Raw genomic sequence first — 27,448 nt, forward strand, 5'->3', positions numbered from 1 at the left:
CCCGGCCCCAGCCTGGGTCGCCGGCCCCGGTTCCGGGTGGCCGCGCCGGGACCTTCGGCCGCGGCGCCTCCCCGCGGCGCCCCGCGAGCACGCCCCGCCGCCCTATCGCAGCGCCCAGGCGCGCCCGAGCCCCCCTGCAGGCCCTTATCGGAGGCCCCAGAGCCGCGAGGCCCCGCCCCGGCCCCGCCCCGGCCCCGCCCCCGACGGCGAGCTGGGAAAGGCCCGCCCCGGGGCGGCTCCGTGCCTGTGTGCACCTGCCTGCGGCCCACCCTTCGGGGCGCCCCTCGGTGGCCTGCGCCCCCGGGACCCGCGTCGCTCTAGGGCCAAACCTGAGCGACACCTCCCCCTCCTCACACCCCCAAGCCACACCTCTCTGAGCCTCAGTTCCCTCAGTAGCAAAAAAGGGCTCAAATACAACCACATAGGAATCTTCGTGATAATTCTGCGGAGGAAGAGAAACCAGATAAAAAGAACGAGTGTAGACTCTCTGGTCCCCTGTACCTAAAACTCCAGAAAATGCAGCCTCATCTCTAGGAACAGGAAGCAGATCAGTTTCGGGGTGTCTGGGGGTGGGGTGGGGAGAGGCTAGAGGGAGGGACAAAAGGGGCTTAGAATATAACTTTGGGTTACAAGATGTGGAAACTCATCAGATCCTACACGTGAAATGTGTGGGATTTATTGTGTGTCAGTTATAACTCAATAGAGCTGTAAAATTTTTCAATGCATGTGACTCAGTAATGTTAGTAGGAGGAGCTGAGCTCATCTGTGTAAAGCATGGCATTTGAGGCAGTCAGAGGAAACCAAGCAAAACCTCAGAGGTGGATGATAGTGTTTTGATCCTCTGAATGGCAGAGAGGGTGGCCTCTAGTGGCCACTCTGAGGGCACTGTCCTCAGGCAGCTGAAGGATGAGGCTGTGGGTTGTACAGAGGCTGCAAAAAGACAGTCACTTCCCTGACTTTCCCTCCGCTCTCACCTCACTGCACCTCCCTTCAGCCACACCTGCCTCCTTTCTCAAACCCAACATGTGCAATCTCACCCCAGGACCTTTGCTCGGACAGTTCCCCCTGCCCGCCTAGCCCTCCCATCTTTGAGATCGCTGCATGGCTGCCTCCTCCTGGACCTCCATCAGCAAATTATTCAAACGTCATCCCCGCAGGCTGACAGTGCTCAAAATCCACCCCACTCCCACCTTTGGACTCCTTTCCTCTTCCCTGACTTCCTCTCCGCCTCCCCCCAGCCCCCCCCCCGCCCCGGCCCCAGAACAGTTACCAAAACCTGACTGAGTCAGCTCAGGCTGCTCTGTAAATACTGTGCACTGGGTGGCTGAAACAATGAACATTTCTTTCTCATGATCCTGGAGGGCGGAAGCATAAGATCAGGGTGCCAGGATGGCCGAGATCTTCGTGAGGGCCCTGCTCCTGGTTATGTCCTCACATGCCCTTTCTCTGCTGTATGCTGACTGAGGGAGGCAGAGAGAGAGAGAGAGAGAGAAAGAGAGAGAGAGAAAGAGAGCTCCTGTCTTCTTCCTCTTGGCATTAACCCCATCATGGATTCTCTACCCTCATGAGCCCATGTAATACCTGATCATCTCCCAGAAGCCCCATCTCCTCATACCCTCACATTGGGGGTTAGGGTTATAATATATGCATTTTAGAGGGGGATTCAAACATTGACCAGAGCACCAAATTTGTATATATATATACATATATATATGTATATATATGTATACATATATATACATATATATATGTATATATATATATATAAATTTATTACCTCTGTCCCTACACCACTACCACGAGGCCCAGGGACTCTGTCCATCTTGGTAACTGCTGGCTTCTCAACGCTCAGCCCGTGGCCTGCATGTACACAGTAGGTGCTCAACAATGCAGTTAGTGCAGCAAATAACATATGGAATGGAAAGAAGAACTTTTTGCAAGGAGCAGCTGGTTTGTGGGGTCCATAGGTGACCCCCTTCTGTTTGGTCTGGTGGCTGACCACCCCCTCTGTGGTCAAGCTGGTTCCCCAGGAGATACGGTGGGAACCTGGATTCCTTGCCCTTTATTCCCCCTTCCCAATGAGTACCACTGGGGTCTCTGGCCCCAGCCCAGGGTCCAGACTCCACCTGTGTCCCCCTTGGAATGTCCCCCAGGCTCCCCAGGTTTGATGTGCCCCTATCTGATCCTCTGTCCCTCAGGATCCCTCTGATCCTGCATTTCATCCCCACTGGCTTTTCCTCCCATACCCTCGCCCCTCCCCCCACCCCTCAGCCTCCCTTGCTTCCTTTACCAGAGTCTGTCTGTCTGTTCCCAGCTGTCCTCACACTCCTGAAGCAGCACAATAGTCTTCGTCACTGAGGCAGACGCGGCAGTCAGACCTCTTGGACAGGTGACCCTGCCTCCCTAGACCTCACTTTCCTCATCTGCCAAATGGGCTTAATAACAGTGCCTAATTCCTAGGGTTTGGGAGAAGGAGGAAAGGAATATGCAGAACGCAAAGAACAGGGCCAGGCTCACACCAGCCACAACTTCAGTGTGAATTGTTGCTGCTCATGACATGACTTTTTGCTTTTGTTTTTTTTCGATTTTATTTTATGTATTTATTAGAGAGACCAAGAGAGGGTGTGCATGTTTGTGGGGAGAGGGGCAGAGGGAGAGGGAGACAAGCAGACCTACCATCGCCGGGAGCCACACGTGGGGCTTGATCCCAGGACCCTACGATCGTGACCAGAGCCGAAGGCAGAGGCTTAATGGGTTCCCAATGTTTGGCATTCTTATCTCCACTCCCCTGCCAGTCTGGCCCCCATCACTAGCAGCCGTCCGCCTCCTCTGACGCCTCTAATCCATCCAACAGCTGAAATAACCTATTTATCAAGTTATTTATTTTTTATGCTTTCAGAGAGGAACAGGGAGGGGAAGAGGGCGAGGGAGAGACAATCCCAAGCAGGCTCCACGTCCGGTCTGGAGCCTGCGGCGGTCCTTGATCTCATAACCCTGAGATCATGACTTGAGCAGAAATCAAGAGTCGGGTGCTTAACCGACTGAGCCACCCATGTGCCCCTCTCAAGTTATGCTTATGAACAGTTTCTACACACTGAACAACAACAACAAGAACAAAAACAAAAACAAAAACCTAGAGCGGTGGTGTTCAGTAGATACATAACGTTACTATAATATTTGAAATTCTAGTAGCCCTGTTAGAAAAATACAATCTGGGGGGCGCCTGGGTGGCTCAGTGGGTTAAGCTGCTGCCTTCGGCTCAGGTCATGATCTCAGGATCCTGGGATCGAGTCCCACATCGGGCTCTCTGCTCAGCGGGGAGCCTGCTTCTCTCTCTCTCTCTCTCTCTCTCTCTCTCTGCCTGCCTCTCTACCTACCTGTGATCTCTGTCAAATAAATAAATAAAATCTTTAAAAAAAAAAAAGAAAAGAAAAATACAATCTAATTACAAAACGGGCAGAGGATCTCAATAGACAGTTTTCCAAAGAAGACAGACAACTAGCCAAGAGCTGCATGAAAGGGTGCGTAACATCATCAGTCACAAGGAAAAGGCAAATCAAAAGCACTAGGAGATGTCAACTCATACCCGTCAGGATGGCTACTATGAAAAAGATGGTAAGTGTAGTAACATAGGAAAGGCATCCCCAGGGCACCACTAATGGGAGTGTATGCTGGCGCGGCCACTGTGGGAAACAGTACTGAGGATCCTCCAAAAATTAAAAAGAGAGCTACCATAGGATTCAGCAATCCCACGTCTGCGTATTTACCCGAAGGAAATGGAGACAGGATTTCCTAGAGATGCCTGCTGTCCCGTGTTCGTGCAGCATCGTCTACAACAGTCAGCCCCCGGAAACCCTCAAACTGTCCGTTAGTAGCTAGAGGAGGAACACGTGGTGTCTATCCACATAGTGGACTATTACTCAGCCTTAAAAAAGGGAGGAAATCCGGGATGCCTGGGTGGCTCTGTCGTTAAGCGTCTGACTTCAGCTCAGGTCATGTTCCTGGGGTCCGGTCCTGGGATCGAGCCCTGCGTCGGGCTCCCTGCTCAGTGGGGAGGCTGCTTCTCCCTCTGCCTCTCCCACTACCTGCTACTCACTCTGCCTATGCTCTTGCTCGCTCACTCTCTCTCTCTGTCCAATAAATAAATAAAATTAAAAAAAAAAAAAAAGGAAGGAAATCCTACCATTCACAACAATGTGGGTAGACCTTGAGGGCATTATGCTGAGTGAATTAAGTCAGACAGAGAAACGCAAATACTGTGCAGGCTTTCACAGGTGGAATCCGAACAAGGCCAGACGTGGGGCACCTGACTGGCTCAGCAGGTGGAGCTTGGGATTCCTGATCTCGTGGTCATGAGTTCAGGCCCCACACTGGGTGTAGCTGTAACTTAAATAAATACAACTTTAAAATAAATAAAATAAAATAAAAAGATCTTAGGGGTGCCTGGCTCACTCAGTGGAAAGTGCAGCTCTTGATCTTACGGTTGTGAGTTTGAGACCCCGGTTGGGTGTAGAGTTTATTTAAAAAAAAAAAAATAGGGGCACCTGGGTGGCCATGGGTTAAGCCTCTGGCTTCAGCTCAGGTCATGATCTCAGGGTCCTGGGATGGAGCCCCACATCAGGCTCTCTGCTCAGCGGGGAGCCTGCTTCCCCGCCCCCTCTGCCTACCTCTCTGCCTACTTGTGATTTCTGTCAAATAAATAAATAAAATATTTTTAAAAATTAACAAAATAAAAAAATAAGTAAAATCTGGGGTGCTTGGGTGGCTCAGATGGTTAAGCATCTGCTTTCTGCTCAGGTCGTGATCCCAGGTTCTAGGATCAAGTCCCACATCTGGCTCCCTGCTCATCGGGGAGCCTGCTTTTCCCTCTCCCTCTGCCTCTGCCTCTGCCCCTGCTCATGCTCTCTGGCTCTTGTTCTCTCAAATAAATAAATAAAATCTTATATATTAAAAAAAAGTTCTCATAAGAAAAACAGTTTGTGGGCGCCTGGGTGGCTCAGTGGGTTAAGCCGCTGCCTTCGGCTCGGGTCATGATCTCAGGGTCCTGGGATCGAGTCCCACATGGGGCTCTCTGCTCAGCAGGGAGCCTGCTTCCTCCTCTCTCTCTCTCTGCCTGCCTCTCTGACTACTTGTGATTTCTCTCTGTCAAATAAATAAATTAAAAAAAAATCTTTAAAAAAAAAAAAAAGAAAAACAGTTTGTAACTATGTGAGGTAAAGGATATTAAGTAAACTTAATGTGCCAATCATTTAGCAATATATATAAATATCAAATCATGTTGCACACTTGAAACTAATACAAAGTTACATGTTGATTATATCTCAATAAAAAATAAATTTAGGGGCACCTGGGTGGCTCAGTCAGTTAAGTGTCTGCTTTCACCTTGGGTCATGATCCCAGGGTCCTGGGATTGAGCCCCACATTGGGCTCCCTGCTCAGCAGGGAGTCTGCTTCTCCTTCTCCCTCTCCCCCTGCTCATGTGCTCTCTCTCTCAAATAAATGAATAAAATCTTTTTTAAAAAAAGTTTAAAAAGCAGATAAAATTAATTTTGATTTTATTAATTTTTTTAAATTTTATTTATTTATTTGACAGACAGAGATCACAAGTAGGCAGAGAGGAGGGGTGAGGGGGGAGCAGAGACGCGATATGGGTTTCAATCCCAGCACCCTGAGATCAGGACCAGAGCCAAAGGCAGAGGCTTTAACCCACTGAGCCAACCAGGCACCCCCTTTATTTTAACTAACCTATACAATCAATGTGGGGCTTCAACTCACAACCCGAGGTCGAGAGTTGCGCGCTCCACCCACTAAACCAGATTTGTTTAGGTAAAATTAAGTGTTTGTTTATTTGTTTTTTAAAAGATTTTGTTTATTTATTTGATAGAGCGAGTGAGCACATGCAGGGGGAGCAGCAGGCAGAGGGAGAAGCAGGCTTCCCGCTGAGCAAGGGCGTGACACAGGGCTTGATCCCAGAACCCCAGGATCACGACCGGAGCTGAAGGCAAATACTTAACCAACTGAGCCACCAAGGCGCCCCGAAAATTATATTTAACAGTACTTTTTATTTAACTCCATATACGCAAAATATTATCATTTCAGCATGTACTAAGTATAAAAAATGATTATCGAGCTATTTTACCTTTTTTGGCACCGTCTGCAAAAGCTGCTTTGTGTGTATTTCACACCCATAGCACGTCTCAATTTGGACTGGCCACATTTCAGGTGCTCCCCAGCCCGGTGTGGCCAGCAGCTCCTGGATTGGACAGTGCAGGAAATACAACCACAGCACACGTCCAGACACATGACATCCCAGATGCGCTTGGTCCCCTGGGTCCCTCCTTCCCTGGACAACCTCTGCCTGAATCCCAGTTGGCCCCCGGGAGCTGTTCAGGGCCCGCTCTGTATCTCCATCTGGGCTAACCCTCCTCTTTCTACTCCTTCTTCCCTTCCTCCATCCCCCCTCCCCCTCCTGCAATGGCCCATCCTCTTAAGCAAACCAGTGGCCAGCCACCCCCACCCCAAGGACGCCCCCGACCTGGGTTGCCCCAAACTTGTCTGCTGCCAACTTCAGATCCCAAATCCCAGTATTGTCCCAGGACAGCCTGCCTTGGGGTTATATTGTGTCTCCCAGAAAGATATGTTGAAGTCCTAACCCCAGAAACCTGAGGTCATATTGGATTAGGGTAGGCCCTGGATCCAAGAAGGCTAGGGACCCGTGTTCCTGTAAGCAGAGAAGACAGACAGGCACAGACACCAGGAAGAAGGCCAAGGAACCATGCAGGCAGAGTCTGGGGTTAGTCACCCATAAAACAAAGATGCCAGTTACGGCCAGATGCTAGGAAAGAGGCAGGGAAGCAGTCTCTCTTCTCCCCTGGCGTCTTCAGAGAGAGCGTGACCCTGCTGACATCTTGAATGTAGACTTCTAGCTCCCAGGACTGTGAGAGAATCCATTTCTGTTTCAAGCCACCGCTTTGTTGTAGTTTATTACGGAAGCGTGGGAAACTAGTATCACCTGTTGATGCCTCCGCCCCTTCAGGCCTCAGCTTGCCCATCATCCGCCCTGAGGCCTGTCCTGACCTCCATGGGGCTAGGGCCCTTTATTTATTTTATTTTTTTCAAAGATTTTATTTACTTATTTGAGAAGGAGAGAGAGGGAGAGAGAGAGAGTGAGCACAAGAGCTGGGAGGGGGGAGGTGGGTGGGGAGGGACAGAGGGAAAGGAACAAGCCGACTTCCCACTGAGCAGGCAGCCCGCTGAGCAGGGAGCCTGATGTGGGGCTCAATCCCAGGACCCTGAGACCATGACCAGAACAGAAGGCAGACACTTAACTGACTGAGCCACCCAGGTGCCCCGGGCTAGGGCCCTTTATCTGTTCTCGGTCTCCCCCTGACCACAGCTGTAATAACTCCTGATGCACTGTGTCATCGCTCATGAATCCTGGGGCCCCTGTAAGAGTGAAAGCCCCATAGACAAGAGCTATGACTCTCCTGATTCCACTATTCTCTCAAGAACATCCATCGTCCCTTACAACACGCTGGCACCTAAAGCTAGCGATGACAGGAGAAACCAGACATCTCCATTCCCTTATGCCTCTTGTGCTGGAACACAGCTAACACACAATGGCTGTTTGTTGAATGACTAAATGATTGTAGCACTTAACCATCCTCAATGCCCCCTCCCAGCTGTCTCTGAGTCTCCACAGCTGATTTCTCTAGGGCTCCAGATCAGTTCCCTACTGACTTTATCTGTCTTTTTTTCTTTTTCCTTTTTTAAAAGATTTTATTTATTTGACAGACAGAGATCACTAGTAGACAGAGAGAAAGGAGGAAGCAGGCACCCCGCTGAGCAAAGAGCCCGATGCAAGGCTCAATCCCAGGACCCTGAGATCATGACCTGAGCCGAAGGCAGAGGCTTTAACCCACTGAACCACCCAGGCACCCCATACCTGTCCTTTTTCTTATTTATTTATAAGAGGGGGAGGGGCAGAGGGAGAGAGAGAGAATCTCAAGCCAACTTCCAGCTGAGCGTGGAGCCCACCTTGGGGCTCAATTTCATGACCCTGCAATTGTGACCTGAGTGGAAATCAAGAGTCGGTCATTTAACCAACTGAGCCACCCAGGTGCCCCTGACTTGACCTGTCTAAAGTACTTAACACTCAACACTACCCTCCAAGGTAGGCACACTCATTTATCCCCCTTCAGATATAGAGGTCATACAGCAGGGGATCAACTATTATCTATTATCCCCAGGGTTAATCATCAGAGTCACCAGACTCTTTTTAAAAATTTTATTTGTTATTTTTAAATATTTTATTTATTTGACAGAGAGCAAGAGAGCACAAGCAGGGAGAGCAGCAGGCAGAGGAAGGGAGAGGCAGACTCCCCGCCGATCAGGGTAACGGACTGAGCCACCCAGGCGCCCCCCCACGCACTGAAAACGTGGAAAGCCACCCAATAAAAACACCGGCAAGAGCTTTGAACAGATTCTTCATAAAAGATACACAGAGGCCAAAGAAGCAACAGGAAAGATTGTCAACAAGCAGCAGCCCCCAGGGAAATGCAAAACGACAGGACAACCAGCTCCCACTACAAACCCACCCGAACGGCTGTATGAGGGAGGCTGCCCATTCCGAAGGCTGGAGAAGACGCGAGGAACCGGACACTGGAAGTGCCAGCGGTTTGTTGTATGTCGGTGATGGTCCAGCAAAGCCAAAGGAGTGAATCCGTATGCTAACGTCAGGGCCCAGACGCCAACCTGCACTTGGCGCGGAGTCCCGTAAGGCAGGACTCTCTTCTGGTGACTGCATCTCGGTCTTGGTGAGGCTGCATGAATTTCCCCCTGGGTCTCTGAGCAATTCCAAGCATGCCGCTGGGCCTCTCTCTCCCCTGTTCCCAGGCCCCTCAGTGAACTACATCATGCCCTGGACATCCCTCCCGGCTGAGCAGTTGCTAGAGTGCATTAGGTGCTCTTGAAGAAAATGAAACATGCAGATGCTTTTTCACCTTTAATCACGCTCCTTGTCAAACTTCCTTGCTTCCTTGAGGCCATCTTGGGCTGTCCCTCACGCTGCTATGACATCAAGAGTTGTATGAGTGAGAGGGACGCCTGGGTGGCTCAAAGGTTAAGTGTGTGCCTGCAGCTCAGGTCATGACCCCAGGGTCCTGGGATCGAGTCCCGCATCAGGCTCCTTGCTTGGCGGGAGTCTGCTTCTCTCTCTCCCTGCTGCTCCCCCTGCTTGTGCTCTCTGTCTGTGTCAAATAAATAAATAAAATCTTCAAAAATTGACTACAAATAAATTCGACAAATAGATCCTGAACATCTACTATGGGCCAGGCTCTGTCTGGGTTCAAAGCTCCAGCACTGGGTAAGTAAACCAAATACCACTCTCTACTCTCAGGGTCTTGGTGGAGGGATGCAGGAGATGGATGCTGAACTTGTTACACAAATAACAATATTATGTTATGATAGCAGTAAGGGTCACATCAGGAAATACATGCTGGTGATAGGGGAAGTGATCTTAGTTTAGCCACTGAGACCCAGGAAGATCTCTCTGAGGAAGCCACGTTCATGCTGCACTCTGTATTAGCATAAGTCAAGTTTTTTAAAAAAAATATTTTATTTATTTGACAGAGAGAGGGAGATCACAAGTAGGCAGAGAGGCAGGCAGAGGGAGAGGAAGGGAAGCAGGCTCCCTGCTGAGCAGAGAGCCCGATGTGGGGCTTGATCCCAGGACCCTGGGATCATGACCTGAGCGGAAGGCAGAGGCTTTAACCCACTGAGCCACCCAGGCGCCCCAGCATAAGTCAAGTTTTGCTGCAGGAACAAACACGTCCAGGGAGACCGGAGAAGCATGTGTGGGCTTTTCGATGCCTCGGCTCAGAAGTGACTGATGTACAGAAGTGACTCCGCTTCCACCTGCATTTGATGGCCAGAATCGGTCAAAGCAGTCATGGACTTGGCTGGGTTTTTCCGTCCAGAGCTATTGGTTTACCCTTGAAATGACCATTGTGGTATCAAAAGGATGAGGAGGAAAGGAGTGCATTCCTGGTGGCACAAGCAGCAAATTCAAAGACACTGGAAATAAAGAGACAATGGATCTGTAGCCTCAAAATTCTGACAGAATAGGATTTCGAACCCAGACCCCTATTTCCAGCCAAAATAGTGACCAAGTGCAAGGAGCAGGCAGAGACATTTCAAAACGCAGAGGGACTAAAAAATGTCATCTCCCGTGCTCTTATGTTCTTAGAAAGTTATTGCAGGATGCACTCAACCAAAACAAGGGAGTAAATTAAAAAAAAAAAAAAAAAGAAGAAAGATAAAAAGAAAAAAGGAAGACTCAAGATTGAGGAAACAGGTGTCCCAATATAGGAATTGAAGATGATTCCCGCGGGACAGTGGCAGGAGAAACTGCCCAGCAGAAAAAACCCAGGAAGAAAAGAGCACACTTCCTCTCCATTCTCTGGACGGTGTGGTCATTTGGAAAGCTGAATTGAGATGTGCTGCCAGAACTTCTGAGAAGGAGAAAAAAAAAGGCAATTATCTCCAGGTGGAGAAATTATACATCATAATAATTACACTTTCCAATTGTATCCTTCATAGGGAGATGAAATTACCTTCCCATAAAAGCAATAAAAAGAATGCGAGCCACCAAGACATCCGGTGACTGCTGTCTCCTACCCAGCTGATGACTCAGGGGCACCGTGTGATGGCCTAGAGGCACCTCAAACTCAGCTATCCCCAACGGAACTCCATAAATGTAACCCCTGACCTTTCCAACGCCTCATGCCTTCCCATCTCAGAAGCCTGAAACACAACCTACCAGGGCTCCAGGACTCATATTGGCTCAGATGGAGGTGTGCTGACAAATTTGGAATGACCTCTCTCTGACCCAGCCAATCAGAGTAGTCCATCCCCTAGGCCATGCCATTGGTTTGGTTGTGTCATGTGATTCCAGCTGGACCAATGATGATGCAGTACAAGGACTGCTGTTGAAACCTTGGGGCAGTTGGGTATCTCTTTCCAAGTAGCTGCTGAGTGGGAGTCACGGATCTATGGTGCCAGACACGATCTCTACTGTCCCACGGAAGCCTGATGAGATGAAAGCCCAGTAGAGCCAGGAGGCAGCAAGTTAGTTTCCCTTAGACACTATATAGCTTCTTGATCCAACTGTACCTGAAGTCAACACAACTCCTAGGTGCCTAGATTTTCAGTTACAGGAGCCAATTCATTTCTTCCTTTTCCTCACATGAGTTTCAGTCGTTTTTCAGTTGAACATAATTTTTTTTTTTTTCTGGAACTGCCAACTAAGCAAATCTTGATCGATATAACCCCTACTCAATGCTAGACATTGGACTAAAGATTTGACATGAGGGACGTCTGTTGGCTTAAGCAGTAGAGTGTGGGCCTTTTTTTTTTTTTTAAAGATTTTATTTATTTATTTGAGAGAGGGAATGAGAGAGAGTGTGCATGAGAGGGGAGAGGGTCAGAGGGAGAAGCAGACTCCCCACTGAGCAGGGAGCCCTACAAGGGACTTGATCCTGGGAATCCAGGATAATGACCTGAGCTGAAGGCAGTTGCTTAACCAACTGAGCCACTCAGGCATCCAAGTGTTGGACTATTGATCTCAGGGCTGTGAGTTCGAGCTTGATGGGTATAGAGATTACTTAAAAAATTAAAACCTTAAAAAAGGAGTTGACATCAACTAAGTCATTGAACCCAATGAGAGAGGGAATAATCTGATTCCCATTTAACTGATGAGCAAACTGAGGCTCACAGAGGTGAATTCATCCACCCAGGATCATCAGAGCCAGGATTCCAGCCCCTAACTGCCTGACCCCACAGCCTGCCTCTCTCTGACCTTGAGAAGCAGTTGCCAGATTTGGACATTCAGAGGCAGGAACTAAGTTACGGTGTGAAGCAGGGGGAAGGCGAGGTGGCAGTGGGGAGAGCCAACGCCAATGGCCAGGACTCTCTGAACTTTCTTCAAAGGGCACCAAGGAGTAATGGAGAGCTGTGAGCAGAAGGACAGGAGGAAGGATGGACTACGGTGAAGAGTGGATCATTAAAAACAGTAGCAAAGGGACGCCTGGGTGGCTCAGGTGGTTAAGCGGCTGCCTGCGGCTCAGGTCATGATCCCAGCATCTGGGGATCGAGTCTCACATCGGGCTCCTTGCTCAGCGGGGAGCCTGCTTCTCCCTCTGCCTCTGCCTCTGCCTGTGCTCGCTCTCTCTGACAGATAAATAAATAAAATCTTTAAAAAAAAAAACAGTAGCAAAAAACAAGGGGCGCCTGGGTGGCTCAGTGGGTTAAAGCTTCTGCCTTCAGCTCGGGTCATGATCCTGGGGTCCTGGGATTAAGTCCCGCATTGGGCTCCTTGCTCGGCGGGGAGCCTGCCTCTCTCTCTGCCTCTACCTGCCTCTCTGCCTGCTTGTGTGCTCTCTCTTTCTGACAAATAAATAAAATCTTAAAATAATAATAATAGAATGGACAACAAGCATTAGCAAGGATGTGGGGAAGTCTGAACCCGTGTATGTTGCAGCTGGGAATGCAAAATGGCACAGTCGATCTGGAAAAGTCTGGCAGTTCCTCAAAACGTTAAAGAGTTACCCTCTGACCCAGCAATTCCACTCTTAGGAATATACCCCATGGAGACAAAAATAGATATCCGCACAAAAAGCCTCCACGTGAAGGTTCATAGCAGCATTTTCCTAGCTAGCCAAAAAAGGAGAAGCAACCCAAATGCCCACGAGCTGATGAGTGGAAAAACGAAACGTGGCAAATCCATACCCTGACATCTTATCCAGCCATAAAAAGGAATGACGTTTAGATTCATGCTGCGACATGGCTGAGTCTTCAAAACACTCAGCTGAGTGAAAGAAGCCAGCCAGATACAAAGTATCACATGATTCCATTGGAAGGAAATGTCAAGAACAGACAAATCCACAGTAACAGGAAAGTACATTCGTGGTTTGCAAGGGGACGCAAGGAGGGGAGAACTGAAGGTGATGGCCAGGGGGTACGGAGTTCCCTTTGGGAGTGATGCAGGGTTCCACAATTAGATGTGGGGACTGGGAACACGCTCTGCGAATCCACCAAGAACCATTGAAATCCAAAATCACACTTTAAGTGGGTGAATTGTATGGTAGGCGAATCGTGTCTCAGTAAAGCCGTTAAAACATGCTGACATTTATAGCATGGTTTGCTGTCGGGAGAGGTGTCAACACGGCCCCGATGACTGCATCCGTGTTCACAAGACCTCTGTGTGAAAGACCCCAGCTTACCAAGGGGGGTGACTGAGATCAGAGAGGTTTGGCCCGTCATCTAGGGAGGTGGTGGTCAGACGGCAGAGGCTTGGCATTTCGGGCCCCGCTGGACCTGACCCTTACCCCCACCCCCAAACCACCCCCACCCCTCTCTTCTTTCCTCTCCCCTAAGCCAAGCTCCCACTAACTGACCTCATTTCCTTTTCTTTTGCACACCCATTCTTTGTGGTCTCCAGGCCTTTGCCTGTGCTGATCGACTGCTTCGGCCCAGCTGTTCTTTCTCCTTCCCTTCCACCTAGTCTGTGAAATGAATGTCTAAGTGTGAGGGGGCAAGAGAGGGGAGGTGCTGACTCCCAGTTTCCAAGCCTAGGGCTTGGGAAGTGAGAGAGTGTAGGTTGGAGGGTACCTCGAGGGGCGGCCCGGGGGAAAGAACAGGGCCTGATTCCTCCTGTCTCCCCGAGGACTTGACCCCCACCCACGTCAACAGATTTTGAAGTCATGGCCGGAGTTTAACCTGAGCTGTACCTGGGGACGCAGGCGAGGGAGGATGAGGTCAGCTTCTCCCCCTGGCCAGCAGGCCAGGCCTGAGGTGAGCAGGTGAGGAGAGAGAGTCATCTGACTGCCCAAGACCTGCCCAGCATCTCGAGACAAGGTGATGCCCCAGCACAAGGCTGCCTCCTCCGCCCCTTCCCGGCCAACTGGAAGTCTCTTCTAGGAGCCTTTTAGAACCTTTAAGAAGAAGTCCACAAATGCAATAAAATACTATTTTTTTAAAAGATTTTATTTATTTATTTGACAGAGAGAGATCACAAGTAGGCAGAGAGGCAGAGGAGGAAGCAGGCTCCCTGCCGAGCAAAGAACCCGATGTGGGACTCGATCCCAGGACCCTGAGATCATGACCTGAGCTGAAGGCAGCGGCTTAACCCACTGAGCCACCCAGGTGCCCTGCAATAAAATACTATTGAGCCATAAAAAGAAATGGACTCCTGGTGCCTTTAACAGCTGGAAGGACCCCAAAAAACAGGATGCCAAGTGAAAGAAGTCTGATAAAAAAAGGCCACAGATTGCATGATTCCATTTACATGAAGTATCCCGGGAGGAGGCAATGAGGAATGGCTTCTTAATGGGTGTGGTTTCCTTCTGCGGTGATGACATGTTTTTTTTGATTGTTTAAACTAGACAGAGGTGGTGCTTGCGTACCCTTGTGAATGTGTCAAAGGCAGTGGACTGTTCCTTTAAAAAGGTTCATTTTATGTTATGTGAATGTCACCTCTCATTTTAAAAAATAAAAGGAGTAGGGCGCCTGGGAGGCTCAGTGGGTTAAGCCTCTGCCTTCAGCTCGGGTCATGGTCTCAGGGTCCTGGGATCGAGCCCCATATTTATGGGCTCTCTGCTCAGCAGGGAGCCTGCTTCCTCCTCTCTCTCTCTCTCTCTGCCTACTTGTGATCTGTCAAATAAATAAACAAATAATCTTTTTAAGAGATAAAAAGTAGAAGGAGTATGCTAGGGCTTTGCTCATGATGATTCCTCTGCTAGGAACCCCCTTTCTGCTGACCTCAGCTCCCTTTACCGCCTCAAGGAGGGATGCCCGGCTCTCCGGATCTGAAATGGTCCCCAGTCACTCTCCTATGCCACCATGATATCTAATTGATTAATAGCACACATCACTATGTGGAATCCACTTACTACCTTGTCTATGGGTTTTTTGATCCCACCACCAGAAGGTGAGGCCCTAACGGGGCAGGGAGAAGGCAGTGTGTGTCCCTATGCTCAGGGGAGGAGACTGAAGTGCAGAGGTTCTGGAACCTGAAAATGGCTCTGCCATCGGTCTGCCCCCAAGTCCTTGTCCCTGGCATCTCAGTCAGGCGTCCCAAACTCAAAACATCTTCGGTCAGGCTGGCAATCCGTATTTCCAAAGCCACCAGAGGGCGTGGCCCTGGAGCATCTGTCCACTTGAAATGGCAGAGGTGTTTTAAAAACTTAATAAACTTATTTTTCAGAGCTCTGAAATTCAGTGCAAAGTCCTGAGTCCCCCCATATACACCCTGATGCCCCCACAACTTCCCCCACAGTGAACATGCCACGTCACAGTCCCACGGCATGTAGAACTAGTGAACCTACCATGACACGTCATTGTCACCCAGAGTCCACAGCTGACATTAGGCTTCACTCTTGGGCTGTTCCATTCTCTGGGTCTGGATCAGCGTAAAATGACATGTACCCACCCCCACTGCCATAAAAATCCAATGCACCCCACCTAGGCAACCTTCTCCACCCCGTAACCCCTGCCAACCCCTGCGCCTTCTACTGTCTCCACCCTTTTGGCTCTTCCAGAATATTCTAGAGCTGCAGTCAAACAGCGTGCAGCCTTTTCTTTTTCTTTTTTAAAAGATTTTATTTATTTATGTGTGTGTGTGAGAGAGAGAGAGGAGGAGCAGAGGGAGGGGGAGAGAGAGAATCTTCAGCAGACTCCTCGCTGAGCGCAGAGCTGGACTCGGGGCTTGATCCCATGACCCTGAGAGCATGACCTGAGCGGAAACCAAGAGCTCTCAACCAACTGAGCTCCCCAGGCGCCTCACAGGTAGCTTTTCTGACTGGCTTCTTTCACTCAGTGATATGCATTTAAGTTTCCTCCTGCCTTTTCATGGTTTGATAGCTCGTTTTTTTTGTTGTTGTTGTTTTTTTTTTTTTGTTTTTTTTTTTAGCGCTGAATAATGTTTAGCGTGTGTGGATGTCCCACAGTTTATCCACTCCCCTACTGAAGGACGCCTTGCTTGCTGCCAACTTTTAGCTGTTAGGACCAAAGCTGGAGTTCATTCCCTCTCAAGGAGGGGGCAACTTAACTCCACTGCTTACGGGAAGGACTATCAGGAATTTGTGGGGGAAAAAAAAGAATTTGTGGATGGGGCACCTGGGTGGCTCAGTCACTAAGCATCTGCCTTCCGCTCAGGCCATGATCCCAGGGTCCAGGGATTGAGCCCCGCACTGGGCTCCCTGCTTAATGGGAAGCCTGCTTCTCCCTCTCTCACTCCCCGTGCTTGTGTTTCCTCTCTCAGTGGGTCTTTCTCTGTCAAATTAAATTAAATTAAATAATTTGTGGACAAAGATTAAGGCCATCAAGGTAATTAAAAAAAAAAACATTCTTTTTACGTAAGCACTATACCCACTGTGGGGCTGGAGACCAAGAGTCGCACACTCTACTGACTGAGCCAGCCAGGCACCTCACAAGACATCAAGGTGGTGGGGTGCCTGGGTGGCTCAGTGGCTTAAAGCCTCTGTCTTAGGCTCAGGTCATGATCCCAGAGTCCTGGGATCGAGCCCCGCTTCGGGCTCTCTGCTCAGTGGGGAGCCTGCTTCCTCCTCCCTCTCTCTGCCTGCCTTTCTGCCTACTTGTGATCTCTGTCAAATAAATAAATACAATCTTTAAAAAAAAAAAAAGACATCAAGGTGGTTAAGAGATATTTAGGTGTAGAAACTCTGAGGCTATGCAAATGTCCTGTTTCTCCTTAAAATTTTGTCCATTAAATTTCTCATCCATCAGTGGCTTCTGCCTCCTGCAGTCATTTACTGTGGCATTCTAATGGCGATTTTCTACTTTCGTCGTTCATTCTACATTTATTTTTTTAAAAGATTTTATTTATTTATTTCAGAGAGAGAGAGAGAGTGGGGGGTGGAGCAAAAGGGGAGGGAGAGGGAGAGAGACTCACCAGCAGACTCTGAGCTAAGCACGAAGCCCCAAGCGGGGTTTGATCATGACGCTGAGATCACGACCTGAGCCAGAACCGAGAGTCGGACACTTCATCGACTGGGCCACCCAGGCACCTCTCATTCTGCATTTATTAATTGAAAGTCTCCTGTCAGGGACATTTGTCCCTTCTCCTCCATTTTTTAAAAAAATATTTTATTTTTTTATTCGACAGATCACAAGTAGGCAGAGAGGCAGGCAGAGAGAGAGGGGGAAGCAGGCTCCCCGCGGAGCAGAGAGCCTGATGCGGGGCTCGATCCCAGGACCCTGAGATCATGACCTGAGCCGAAGGCAGAGGGTTAACCGACGGATCCACCCAGGAGCCCTTCTCCTCCATTTTTAAATGGATTTACTCACGTATTTTTAATCAGTACGGACTCGTGTGGACTTGATTTCATCACTGGGGTCATAATCCAATGCTATGGTTATTCACTTTGTTCTCGAATTGTTCCAGCTGTGGCCAAGGAGAGTTCTTTGAGGTTGGCTTCCGAGTCCTTCCAGCTTGTTTTAAGTACTTTCTGCCGCTGGAAGTGTCTCCAGACTGGTGTGGTGTTTTCTCGGCTCTAGCCCTAGAATCAGCCATTTCTCCAGCCCTGGGTCCCTGTATTGGAAAATGGTATTTATTTTTATTAATTTTTTTAAACTTTTTTTTACAAATTTATTTATTTATTAATTATTTATTTGATTGACAGAGATCACAAGCAGGCAGAGAGGCAGGTGGGTGGGGGGGGGAGTAGGCTCCCCACGGAGCAGAGAGCCCGATGTGGGCCTTGATCCCAGGACTCTGGGATCATGACCTGAGCCAAAGGCAGAGGCTTTAACCCACCGAGCCACCCAGGCGCCCCGGAAAATGGTATTTAGAGAGCAAGACCTGGAGGCTGAGGCGTCTGGGTGGCTCAGTCATTATGTGTCTCCCTTGTACTCGGACCCTGATCCCAGAGTGCTAGGATGGAGCCCTGTATCCGGCTCCCAGCTCAGCGGGGAGTCTGCTTCTCCCTCTCCATCTGCTGCTCTCCCTGCTTGTTCTCTCTCTCTCTGTAAAATAAATAAAAATCTTAAAAAAAAAAAAGACCTGGGGGCTGAGTATATTCATTTTTTCCTGGGGTATCAATGCTTCCAAACCTTCAGCAGACAGTGCCAGGAAATATGTGTGTGTTTACTAACCCATGTATACACACACTTATATTTATTTTCATATCTATCTTTTTAAAAGATTTTATTTATTTATTTGTCAGAGAGAGAGACAGAGAGTATGAGGAGGGGAAGCATCAGAGCCAGAGAGAGAGAAGCAGGCTCCCTGCTGAGCAAGGAGCATGCTCTGTTGCTCCATCCCAGGAACCCGGGATCATGACCTGAGCCAAAGACAGACACTTAACTAACTGAGCCACCCAGGCACCCCTTGTGCCTATTAAAATAAATACATCAGGGCCCCTGGGTGGCACAGTTGTTAAGCGTCTGCCTTTGGATCAGGTCATGATAGGGGCTTCTGGATGAGTCCCACATCGGGCTTCTTGCATGGCAGGAAGCCTGCTTCTCCCTCTCCCACTCCGGTGGCTTGTGTTCCCTCTCTCGCTGTTCGCTGCGTCTCTCATCAAATAAGTAAACAAAAGCTTTTAAAAAAATAAAATAAAATGAATACACCATACTGCTAACCACAGTTCAGCACCATTTTTCTTCCTTCCTTCCTTCCTTTCTTCTTTTTCTAGATTTTATTTTTAAGTAATGTCTACACCCAAGGTGGGGCTCAAACCGACAACCCTGAGATCAAGAGCAGGTACGCTCCACCGCCTGAGCCAGCCAGGCGCGCCCACCTTGCTCATTCGCAGCTTCCTTCTGCACCTATGTACTTGCTGGTTCAACACTGGCATATAAATAGTCCCCGAGTTGTTAGCCTGCACCCCTGCAAGCAACAGATTTACCAGCTAAAGCACAGTGTTTCCTGGCAGGTCTGCCGGTTGTTTGAATGCGAGGCCTCTGAGCTAAGCGAACAGACCTGGGGTCCTTGGGCCTCCAGTTTAAGAGCCCCCCCTCCAACCATGATTGCTCTGGTCTCTGGCCAGGGCAGGGGGGCTTGGGGGAGAATTGTCAGTTTGCTCCTCCCTGCCTACGGCATTCAGGGCTCAAGATCGATCCGTGCAAATGGGGTGGAGAGGGCGAAATGGAACCTCCCCCCACCCCAGCTGCGGTCCTGCAACCCTTGAGGCGGGTGGGGGTTTGAGACCACAGCACTGGGCATTTTCTCCTCTCGCTGGTGCCGACTCTCCTTTGAGAGTGGGTGCTGACCCGGGCGGGGCAGCCCCCGTGGGAGGGCGCTGGGAGCAGAACCTGCTCGGTGGGTGCCCGCCCGGGCACGCATCAGCTGCGCGGGCTGTGGCTTGAGCTGCCCTTCCCTGGGGAAGAGACCGGGCTTGACTGGGGCTGGGGCTGGGGGGTGGGTGGGAAAGATGGGTGGGGGGCGCTTAAGGCCCATGAGGCCTGAGCTGAGGCCCCTCCTAATTCCTCTTCAGGGACACAGTACTGATCCAGAGTACCCACCATTTATGGAGCTCTCACTACATGTCCTGGCTCTGTTTTTTGTTTTTGTTTTTTTTAAATTCTGGTTCTGTTTTTTTTTTTTTTTTAAGATTTTATTTATTTATTTGACACAAAGAAAGATCACAAGTAGGCAGAGAGGCAGGCAGAGAGAGAGAGGGGAGGAAGCAGGATCCCAGCCAAGCAGAGAGCCCGATGCAGGGCTGGATCCCAGGACCCTGGGATCATGACCTGAGCTGAAGGCAGAGGCTTAACCCACTGAGCCATCCAGGCGCCGCATCTGGTTCTGTTCTAATCATATCTTTCCTCTTTAGTATCCCTCAGAGAGGACACTGTTATTAAGTCCATTCTACAGATGAGGCCACTGAGGCTCATTTGCCCACGGTACTAGACTACGGAGTAGCTGAGCCTGGCGCCAGACTCTGAACCCTTTCTATTTAGATGACACCGGGCCAGAGGGACAGACAGGGTTTCTGCCTTCCCGGACCTGTGGGTTAGGGCACAGACACACCATGGGCCCTGTCAAAAAATAAATAAGGTAGTTTCACACGGTGCCAAATACCATGTGAGACTGGGGAGGACGGGGAGAGACCAAGGAAGGCCTCTCTGAGGAGGTGACCAGCTGGGAAGTGTTGGGGGAAAGGGTGACTTATCCCCAAGAGCAAGGGTCCTGAATTGTGTGAGGAATCGGTCGGAGGCCATTGGGACAGGAACACAGAGGGTGGCTGGAGGCAGGGACAGCAGTGGAGTAAGTAAGGAGACACAGAGCGGGGCCATGTGGACGGTGGTGAGCACAGTGGCAGTTACTTCGAGTCACCTTGGGAGCCATGGGAGAATTTAGAGCAGGAAAGGGACCTGATCTAGGTTTTTGTTTTTTTTTTTAAAGATTTTATTTATTTATTTGACAGAGAGATCACAAGTAGACAGAGAGGCAGGCAGAGAGAGAGGGAAGCAGGCTCCCCGCTGAACAGAGAGCCTGATGCGGGACTCGATCCCAGGACTGTGAGCTCATGACCCGAGCCGAAGGCAGCGGCCCAACCCATGGAGCCACCCAGGCGCCCGACCTGATCTGGGTATTAAGAACTGTGGCCACAGGGCGCCTGGGTGGCTCAGTGGGTTAAGCCGCTGCCTTCGGCTCAGGTCATGATCTCAGGGTCCTGGGATCGAGTCCCGCATCGGGCTCTCTGCTCGGCAGGGAGCCTGCTTCCTCCTCTCTCTCTGCCTACTTGTGATCTCTCTCTGTCAAATAAATAAATAAAATCTTTAAAAAAAAAAAAAAAAAAAGAACTGTGGCCACAGGTGTGGAATGGTGGAGAGGGGTGGAGGCACAGAGCTGGAGAAGGCAGGGTCCTAGTCTACAGAAAAGGGGCCCTGCGAGTGGGCGGTGGCGGTGGGAGGGCCCAGGACAGCGTAGAGCCCAGGGAGGTGTGAGGAGGCCACCTTCCCAGGAAGGGTGCGGCTTCCCTTTCACAGAAGGGGGTCATTTATCCAGCATCTGGCTGGTCCCACTGCATCTGGGGAATCTTCAGGGCTCATCTCTGCTGGATTGGAAGGCCAGGCTGTGGGGCACCCCCACCCAGGTGTTCCCCATCCCCCCACCTCGGCCCCACTGGCTGCACTTGCCCTGGGTGTGTCTTTGGTTGGAGCAAGTGGGAACCTTTCTGTCTCCCCAAGGAACAGTGTGGGGTAGAAGCCTCAGGGATCCCCAAGGGGTACATGGGGCTATGACCAGGCCTGGGTGCCCCTCTCTATCCCTCACGGGGGGGGGGGGGCACCCCCCAATCCTCTCCTCATGGATGAGTCAAAGGGCAGCCACCAATCCCAGTCCCCCCTTCCTGGCTAGAGCCTCTGGTCTGAGGGTGGGGGAGCTCCTGGGAACTGGGAGTGGGGGTGTGGGGCCAGCTGGGACTGGCCCGTTGGAGAAGCGGAAGCCTGGGAGAGGCGTGGGAGAGCGACGTAGACAAAGACAGAGAGACAGGAGAGAGACCAGGAGAAAGAGAGACAGACCCCAGATCTGATGAATGAGATCCACACATAGAAGCACACTCATTCATTCATTCACTCGCTCAGCAGATAACTTACTGGGCCTGGGCTGTGCCCCTGCAGGGGAGGCCCTGCCTCTGTGGGGGCTGACCTTCTGGTGGGGACACAGCCCAGAAACATGTTAAATGAGTAAATCACATCGTTGGGAGCAGTAAGGGTAGCAGAGACCAGGTGTGGGGGAGCCAGAACTTCCTCATTTGGGGAGAAGGAGGTTCCCACCAAAATCCTGCCTTCTCCTGCTCCTCCCCAACTCCCTCTAAGCCAGGCGTGGGAGCCGGGGGAGGAGGGATGGAGAAGGCCCAGCGCCCGGAGCCACCCGAAGGTGACTGCTGGGGTCCAGGGACTGAGGCTATTGTCGCCTTGCTGAAGACCCCTCCTAACCTGCGAGCCTGGGGTCCGTCGCCGACGGGGCGTGACGGGGGCGTTCTCGGGGTGCATCCCGGAGTCTCAGCTGCAAGGTAGGCGGGAAGTAGGCAGGGACCAGTGTCCAGGCCCCATAGCACAGACGGGACCCCTCTGATGGGGGGCAGGAAGAGGCTCAGGCTACGACCGCCCCTGCTGAGAACCTCCCCTTCCCGCTTCCCCGGGTCCTCCTACCGCGACGGAGCGGTCCCTGGGAGCAGTTCAGGCCCGGAGGGGGGAGCCAAGGGCTCGCCGGTGCCAGTCGCCGACGGGGCGCGCTCCGGTGCCGCGGCGGGTGGCACAGGCTGGCAGCCATGGGCTGGGTGCCCGGGCCCCAAGGGGAGGGGGCCACTGCTGGCGACCGCCAGAGGTCCGCGTCGTGGGCCCTCCCCCTCGCCTGCCAGCTCCGGTCCCGCCCCCGGAGCCGCGTCCGCTCACTCTGCTCCGGGCAGAGCAACTGCCGCCGGCGCACGACCAGGGCGCGGGGTGAGTGTACTGCGCTCGGTCTCCAGGGGCGCGGGGCTCAGTCCGGCCCGCAGGGGATTGCCCTGACCGCTCCCCCGGTTCCCCTGTTTGTATCTCCCCGGAAGCCTCAGGGGAAGCGGGTGGCGGGGGTGGGAGGGAAGGCGGAGACTCCCGGGCTGGATGCCGGGGCCAGGGATAGGAAAAGGGTCGCCTGGACTCCTCTGGCCTCGCCCTCTTCTTCTCCCGGACACACTGCAAGTTTCGCTACTTCAGTCCTGTTTCCAAGGACTCCGAGGCGAGGGGGGAGATACCGAGGCTGTGAGCCTCTGGCTCTGTGTCCGCATCAGAGCGTCACCCGTGTCCGCACGGATCTGATGCCTCCCTCCCCGCGGCTGAGTCCGTGACTCCCTGGGTCTGTATTCGCGCCAGGTTCCCCGAGGGCAACCGATGCCAGCCAGGGTGCATTTTTTCCTGCCCTGTGCAAATAAGTCCGTTCCCCTTCCCAGCCTCGATTTTCTCATCCATTAAGTGGGACTTGCTTGACTGTCTGAGCATTTCTGAGGAGCTGTATTTGTGTTGAAACATGAAAACCTTCGTGTCCCCTTCTTATTCGAGGAACTTTTGAGTTAACGGTTTCCAGTCTGTAAACTGGGACTGAGACCTGTGAGGGGACTAGAGGGTGAAGTCTTGGGCAGGAAGTATTATTACACGGTAAAGACACGTGCACCCCTCTGCAAAAGCCATCTGGATCCTGTCTGCTGCCCTCAGGCTCTGCCTCTAAAATGGGAGGACAGACAACTTTCTCACATAGACTGTGAGGTTCCGGGTTCCCGCGCTAGCTGAGGGTGGAGGCTGTGAAATTGTGGCCTGAACGAGTGGGTGAGACCCTCTCTGTGGCTGAATTTGGGTCCCTGTGTGACTCTGGCTATGTTGCTCCGCTCCTGTGTGAATATATTTTCTTGTTTCCCCCATGGGGTGTGACTGTGAGTACAAGTCCTTGTCAAGGACTTGCCGTGTCACTGCATTCGTGTGTGCGTCCCTGTCTGCTTATGATTGAATCTGCCCCCTGGATATCCCCGATTATGTGTGACTTACTAGTGTCCCTTTCCTGTGGGACTCTGTCGCTGTGTCCCCTCCTGATATTATTGGCGTGTCTTTGTGTCTGCACCTTCCCCAACACTGCGAGCCCCCTACCGTGCCCACCTACCTCCCCAGGCCTCACGCTGTCCCTTACCTCTCCGCAGCCTTCGGGGCAAGCGGCCCATGGAGTCGGGGCTGCTGCGGCCGGCGCCGGTGAGCGAGGTCATCGTCTTGCATTACAACTACACGGGCAAGCTTCGCGGCGCGCGCTACCAGCCGGGCGCGGGGCTGCGTGCAGACGCCGTCGTGTGCCTGGCGGTGTGCGCCCTCATCGTGCTCGAGAACTTGGCGGTGCTGTTCGTGCTGGGGCGCCACCCGCGCTTCCACGCGCCCATGTTCCTGCTCCTGGGCAGCCTGACGCTGTCCGACCTGCTGGCGGGCGCGGCTTATGCCGCCAACATCCTGCTGTCGGGGCCCCTCACGCTGCGCCTGTCGCCCGCGCTCTGGTTCGCCCGTGAAGGTGGCGTCTTCGTGGCGCTCGCCGCGTCCGTGCTGAGCCTCCTGGCCATCGCGCTCGAGCGCCGCCTCACCATGGCCCGCCGAGGACCCGCGCCCGCCGCGCGTCGGGGCCGCTCGCTGGCCATGGCGGCCGCCGCCTGGGGCGTGTCGCTGCTGCTCGGACTGCTGCCGGCGCTCGGCTGGAATTGTCTGGGCCGCCTGGACACCTGCTCCACTGTCCTGCCGCTCTACGCCAAGGCCTACGTGCTTTTCTGCGTGCTCGCCTTCCTCGGCATCCTGGCCGCCATCTGCGCGCTCTACGCGCACATCTACTGCCAGGTGCGCGCCAACGCGCGGCGCCTGCGGGGACGCCCCGGGGGCGCCCCGGGCCGCGCACGCCGCACGCCGCGCTCGCTGGCGCTCTTGCGAACGCTCACCGTGGTGCTCCTGGCCTTCGTGGCGTGCTGGGGCCCCCTCTTCCTGCTGCTCTTGCTCGATGTGGCGTGCCCCGCGCGCGCCTGCCCGGTGCTCTTGCAGGCCGACCCCTTCCTGGGCCTGGCCATGGCCAACTCGCTCCTGAACCCCATCATTTACACGCTCACCAACCGCGACCTGCGCTTCGCTCTCCTGCGCCTGGTCTGCTGCGGCCGTCGCCCCTGCCGCAGAAGGCAGGACGCCTCCCAGGGCTCCGGGAGCCCCGCTGGGGCTTCGGAAGGCCTGAACCGCTGGCTGCCCCCTGGCTTGGATGGCAGCTCCAGCCGCTCCGAGCGCTCATCCCCGCAGCGGGACGGGCTGGACACGAGCGTCTCCGCTGGCGGCCCTGGGGCGCCCTTAGCCGCCCGGACCCTGGTACCTGCACCGGCCGCCGACTGATGTCTTTTGGCCTGCCGTTACCCTCTCTAAGGGCCATTTGGCAGACTTTTTCTTTTTAAATAATGAATTGCTAGGAAAAGCAGCTGAAGATGGTGGCGGCAGAAGAGACAAAGGGAAACGTGTTTTATTTACGCTAAACCTCCGAGCAGTAAGTGAAACAGACAAAAATCACGGCCCTCGTGGCATTGACATCCTGATGGGGAACACAGGCACTAACAGTGAAGAAATCATGGAGGTAATTGCAGCTGATGCCTTCCATGGTGGTCAAGGGATGCTCCACTGCAGAAGTGTGACATATACTGTAAGCTGAGCCGTCATTGCCCTGGGAACACTTGAAAGGAGAGCGTTGCAGGGTGAGGGAACGGCAGTGCAAAGGTCCTGAGGCCAGAACATGCCTGTGCCTTCTCAAAAAAGCGAAGATCTCCTCGTGGCTGGAGCAACAACGGGGGAGGGTAGTGGGAGGAAACAACGGCAGGAATATGATGGGGCAGAGCCTTGTGGGCTCCGTGGAGGACTTTGCTTTTACTCTGAGTGACGTGGGAGGCAGACCTTGGACTTGATTTGCTTGAGATGCTCACAGATCTCTGTAAAGGGGGAAGGTCGAAGCTAGAAAAAGGTGAAAGTGCCTGCACTGGCCCAGAGGAGCAACGATAGGGGCTCAGGCTATGTGGACAGAATTACTGAGGAATTGAGTGTAGGCATGAGAGAAAGAAAAGAATCCTGTTTAGAGGAGGGAATGTTAAAGACACGGCACCCTACACTAAAATTTGACTGTGGAAGACAGCCGTTCCTATCTGAAACAAGATTTCTTTGAGTGTGGTGTCATATCATAAAAAATTAAAAACCTAATAAAATAATAAGAACAATTACAGCTTACTGTGCAGGGCCAGTCGTCCCCACAGTGGTAGGCCCAGGACACACCTTTTCTGCACCCTTACTGCAACTTTGAAAGGCAGCTTTCCTCTTGACAGTTGAGCAGTGAGTACCTGGCCCAGTGGTGGGAGCCAGGCTACTAGCCCAGACTGCCAGGCTCCCAGGCCCTAAGGGGTGCAGGCCTAGACTAGTGTCTGGCTCCTTCAGAGGGGCATGGCAAGGGCAGACGCTCCCTCCCTGAGTGGTCTGCATTCTTGTCTGGGGGCGATACCAGGGGCCTGTTTGTGCCCATAAAAGGCTCCAGGCATGCTGGCTCTGGGTACCAGCTGTCCCTAGACGCATTCCTGACCCCAGTGCTGCATTGCGGCCCGGGGGAGGGGCAGGGGGCTTTGGGCTCAAACTACCACGCGCCACTTGCCGGGAGACCCGTGTAACTGCAGGCAGCTGCAAAGACCCCAGTGTGTTTTGGGGGCCACGGACTCACCCTGGGGGCCCGAGTGTCCACTGGCCACGCTCAGGTAGTCCCTGCGGGCCATATGCACCGGAAACCAACCTATTTCCTGGAACACAAACATACTGAAACTGGGACGCTCCCAGGACTAGACCTAATTTCCCACTGGGCCTGGTGCCCCTGACCCCAGGCTCCTTTATTCTCTAAGGGAACCTGAAGCTCACTCCATTGTTTGGTTGTTTGATAGGATGATGGTAAAGGGAGTTAGTCTCTTGTTCACATTTTACACAATTCGAAAAGCACCAGTTCCCCTTGTAGGACGCGGTTGCTGTGGGGAATCCTTGGAAATTTCCAGAGCTATTCTGTGGATAAACGAGCTGACAGGTAAACACTTCTCTCTTTTTTTATATACAATTTTAGCACTGCTTTGCATCTTGCTTTTTCACTTACTAGTATATCTTGGAAACTGTTGCACACCCACAGATTTGTACTGTCTTACCCTCTTAGTTGGCTCAGGCTGTCATAACAGACACCATTACCTGAGCAGTTGAAACAGCAGAGACTTACTTCTCACGGTTCTGGGGTTTGGAAGTCCAAGATGAGCACACCAACCTTATCTAGTGCGAGTGAGGACTGTCTTCCTGGCTTGCACATGGCGACCTTCCTGCTGTGTCCTCTCTTGGCATAGAGAAATCAAGAAGCTCTCTGGTGTCTCTTCTTATAAGGGCTCAAATCCCATCATGGGGCCCCACCATGAATGGCCTCATCCTCCCCAAAGACCCATCTCCAAATACCATCGTGTTGGGGGTTAGGAATTCAACATATATTTCTTGTGGGGGAGCATAGGGGTTGACAATTTGATCCATAGCACTAAAAAAAATTTTTTTTTTACTTTTTACATTTTTTAAAAATTAAAAAAAAGATTTTATTTATTTATCTGCAGACAGAGAGAGAGAGATCACAAGTAGGAAGAGAGGCAGGCAGAGACAGAGAGGGAAGCAGGCTCCCTGCTGAGCAGAGAGCCTGACACGGGGCTCAATCCCAGGACCGTGAGATCATGACCTGAGCTGAAGGAAGAGGCTTAACCTACTGAGGCACCCAGGCGCCCCCCCAAAAAAAAAAAAAAATTGACATAACATCCAGAAGGCAAATGTCTTAATCCCTTTCACTGGCTGCATAATATTTTACAGCGGGGTTGGGCCCGCAACATACCACATCAGGATC

General features: G+C 51.9%; 1 protein-coding gene and 1 long non-coding RNA gene across 3 annotated transcripts; one reads left to right on the forward strand and one right to left on the reverse strand.

The window, feature by feature from the left end:
- Positions 1–9,732: 9,732 nt before the first annotated feature.
- Positions 9,733–22,097, reverse strand: LOC106005435. Its single transcript, XR_001178779.2, has 3 exons — positions 21,964–22,097; positions 17,365–17,608; positions 9,733–10,511 (listed from the first exon to the last, which is right to left on the reverse strand). It is a non-coding gene; the product is annotated as an uncharacterized LOC106005435 (long non-coding RNA).
- On the forward strand, positions 21,502–25,760 carry S1PR5 (sphingosine-1-phosphate receptor 5). Of its 2 annotated transcripts, none has more exons than XM_013054153.2 (2): positions 21,502–22,040; positions 23,694–25,760. In XM_013054153.2, exons 1-2 carry the CDS (start codon positions 21,871–21,873, stop codon positions 24,898–24,900), a joined length of 1,377 nt encoding a protein of 458 aa, XP_012909607.1. In that variant the 5' UTR covers positions 21,502–21,870; the 3' UTR covers positions 24,901–25,760. The 2 variants fall into 2 exon arrangements, with proteins under 2 accessions (XP_012909607.1, XP_004748491.1); XM_004748434.3 differs by lacking the exon at positions 21,502–22,040 and adding an exon at positions 22,344–22,470.
- Positions 25,761–27,448: the final 1,688 nt, after the last annotated feature.

Source organism: Mustela putorius, unplaced genomic scaffold (assembly GCF_011764305.1).
Source record: "Mustela putorius furo isolate JIRA1106 unplaced genomic scaffold, ASM1176430v1.1 tig00000095_pilon_pilon_pilon, whole genome shotgun sequence".
Taxonomy (NCBI): domain Eukaryota; kingdom Metazoa; phylum Chordata; class Mammalia; order Carnivora; family Mustelidae; genus Mustela; species Mustela putorius.

What these genes read in the sequence shown, in the direction of transcription:
- S1PR5 (XM_013054153.2), top strand. Translation starts at nt 21,871, where the DNA reads ATGGAGAAGGCCCAGCGCCCGGAGCCACCCGAAGGTGACTGCTGGGGT. An exon ending in CCCGGAGTCTCAGCTGCAAG is followed by an intron (nt 22,041 to 23,693) that starts GTAGGCGGGAAG and finishes ACCTCTCCGCAG; the next exon opens with CCTTCGGGGCAAGCGGCCCA.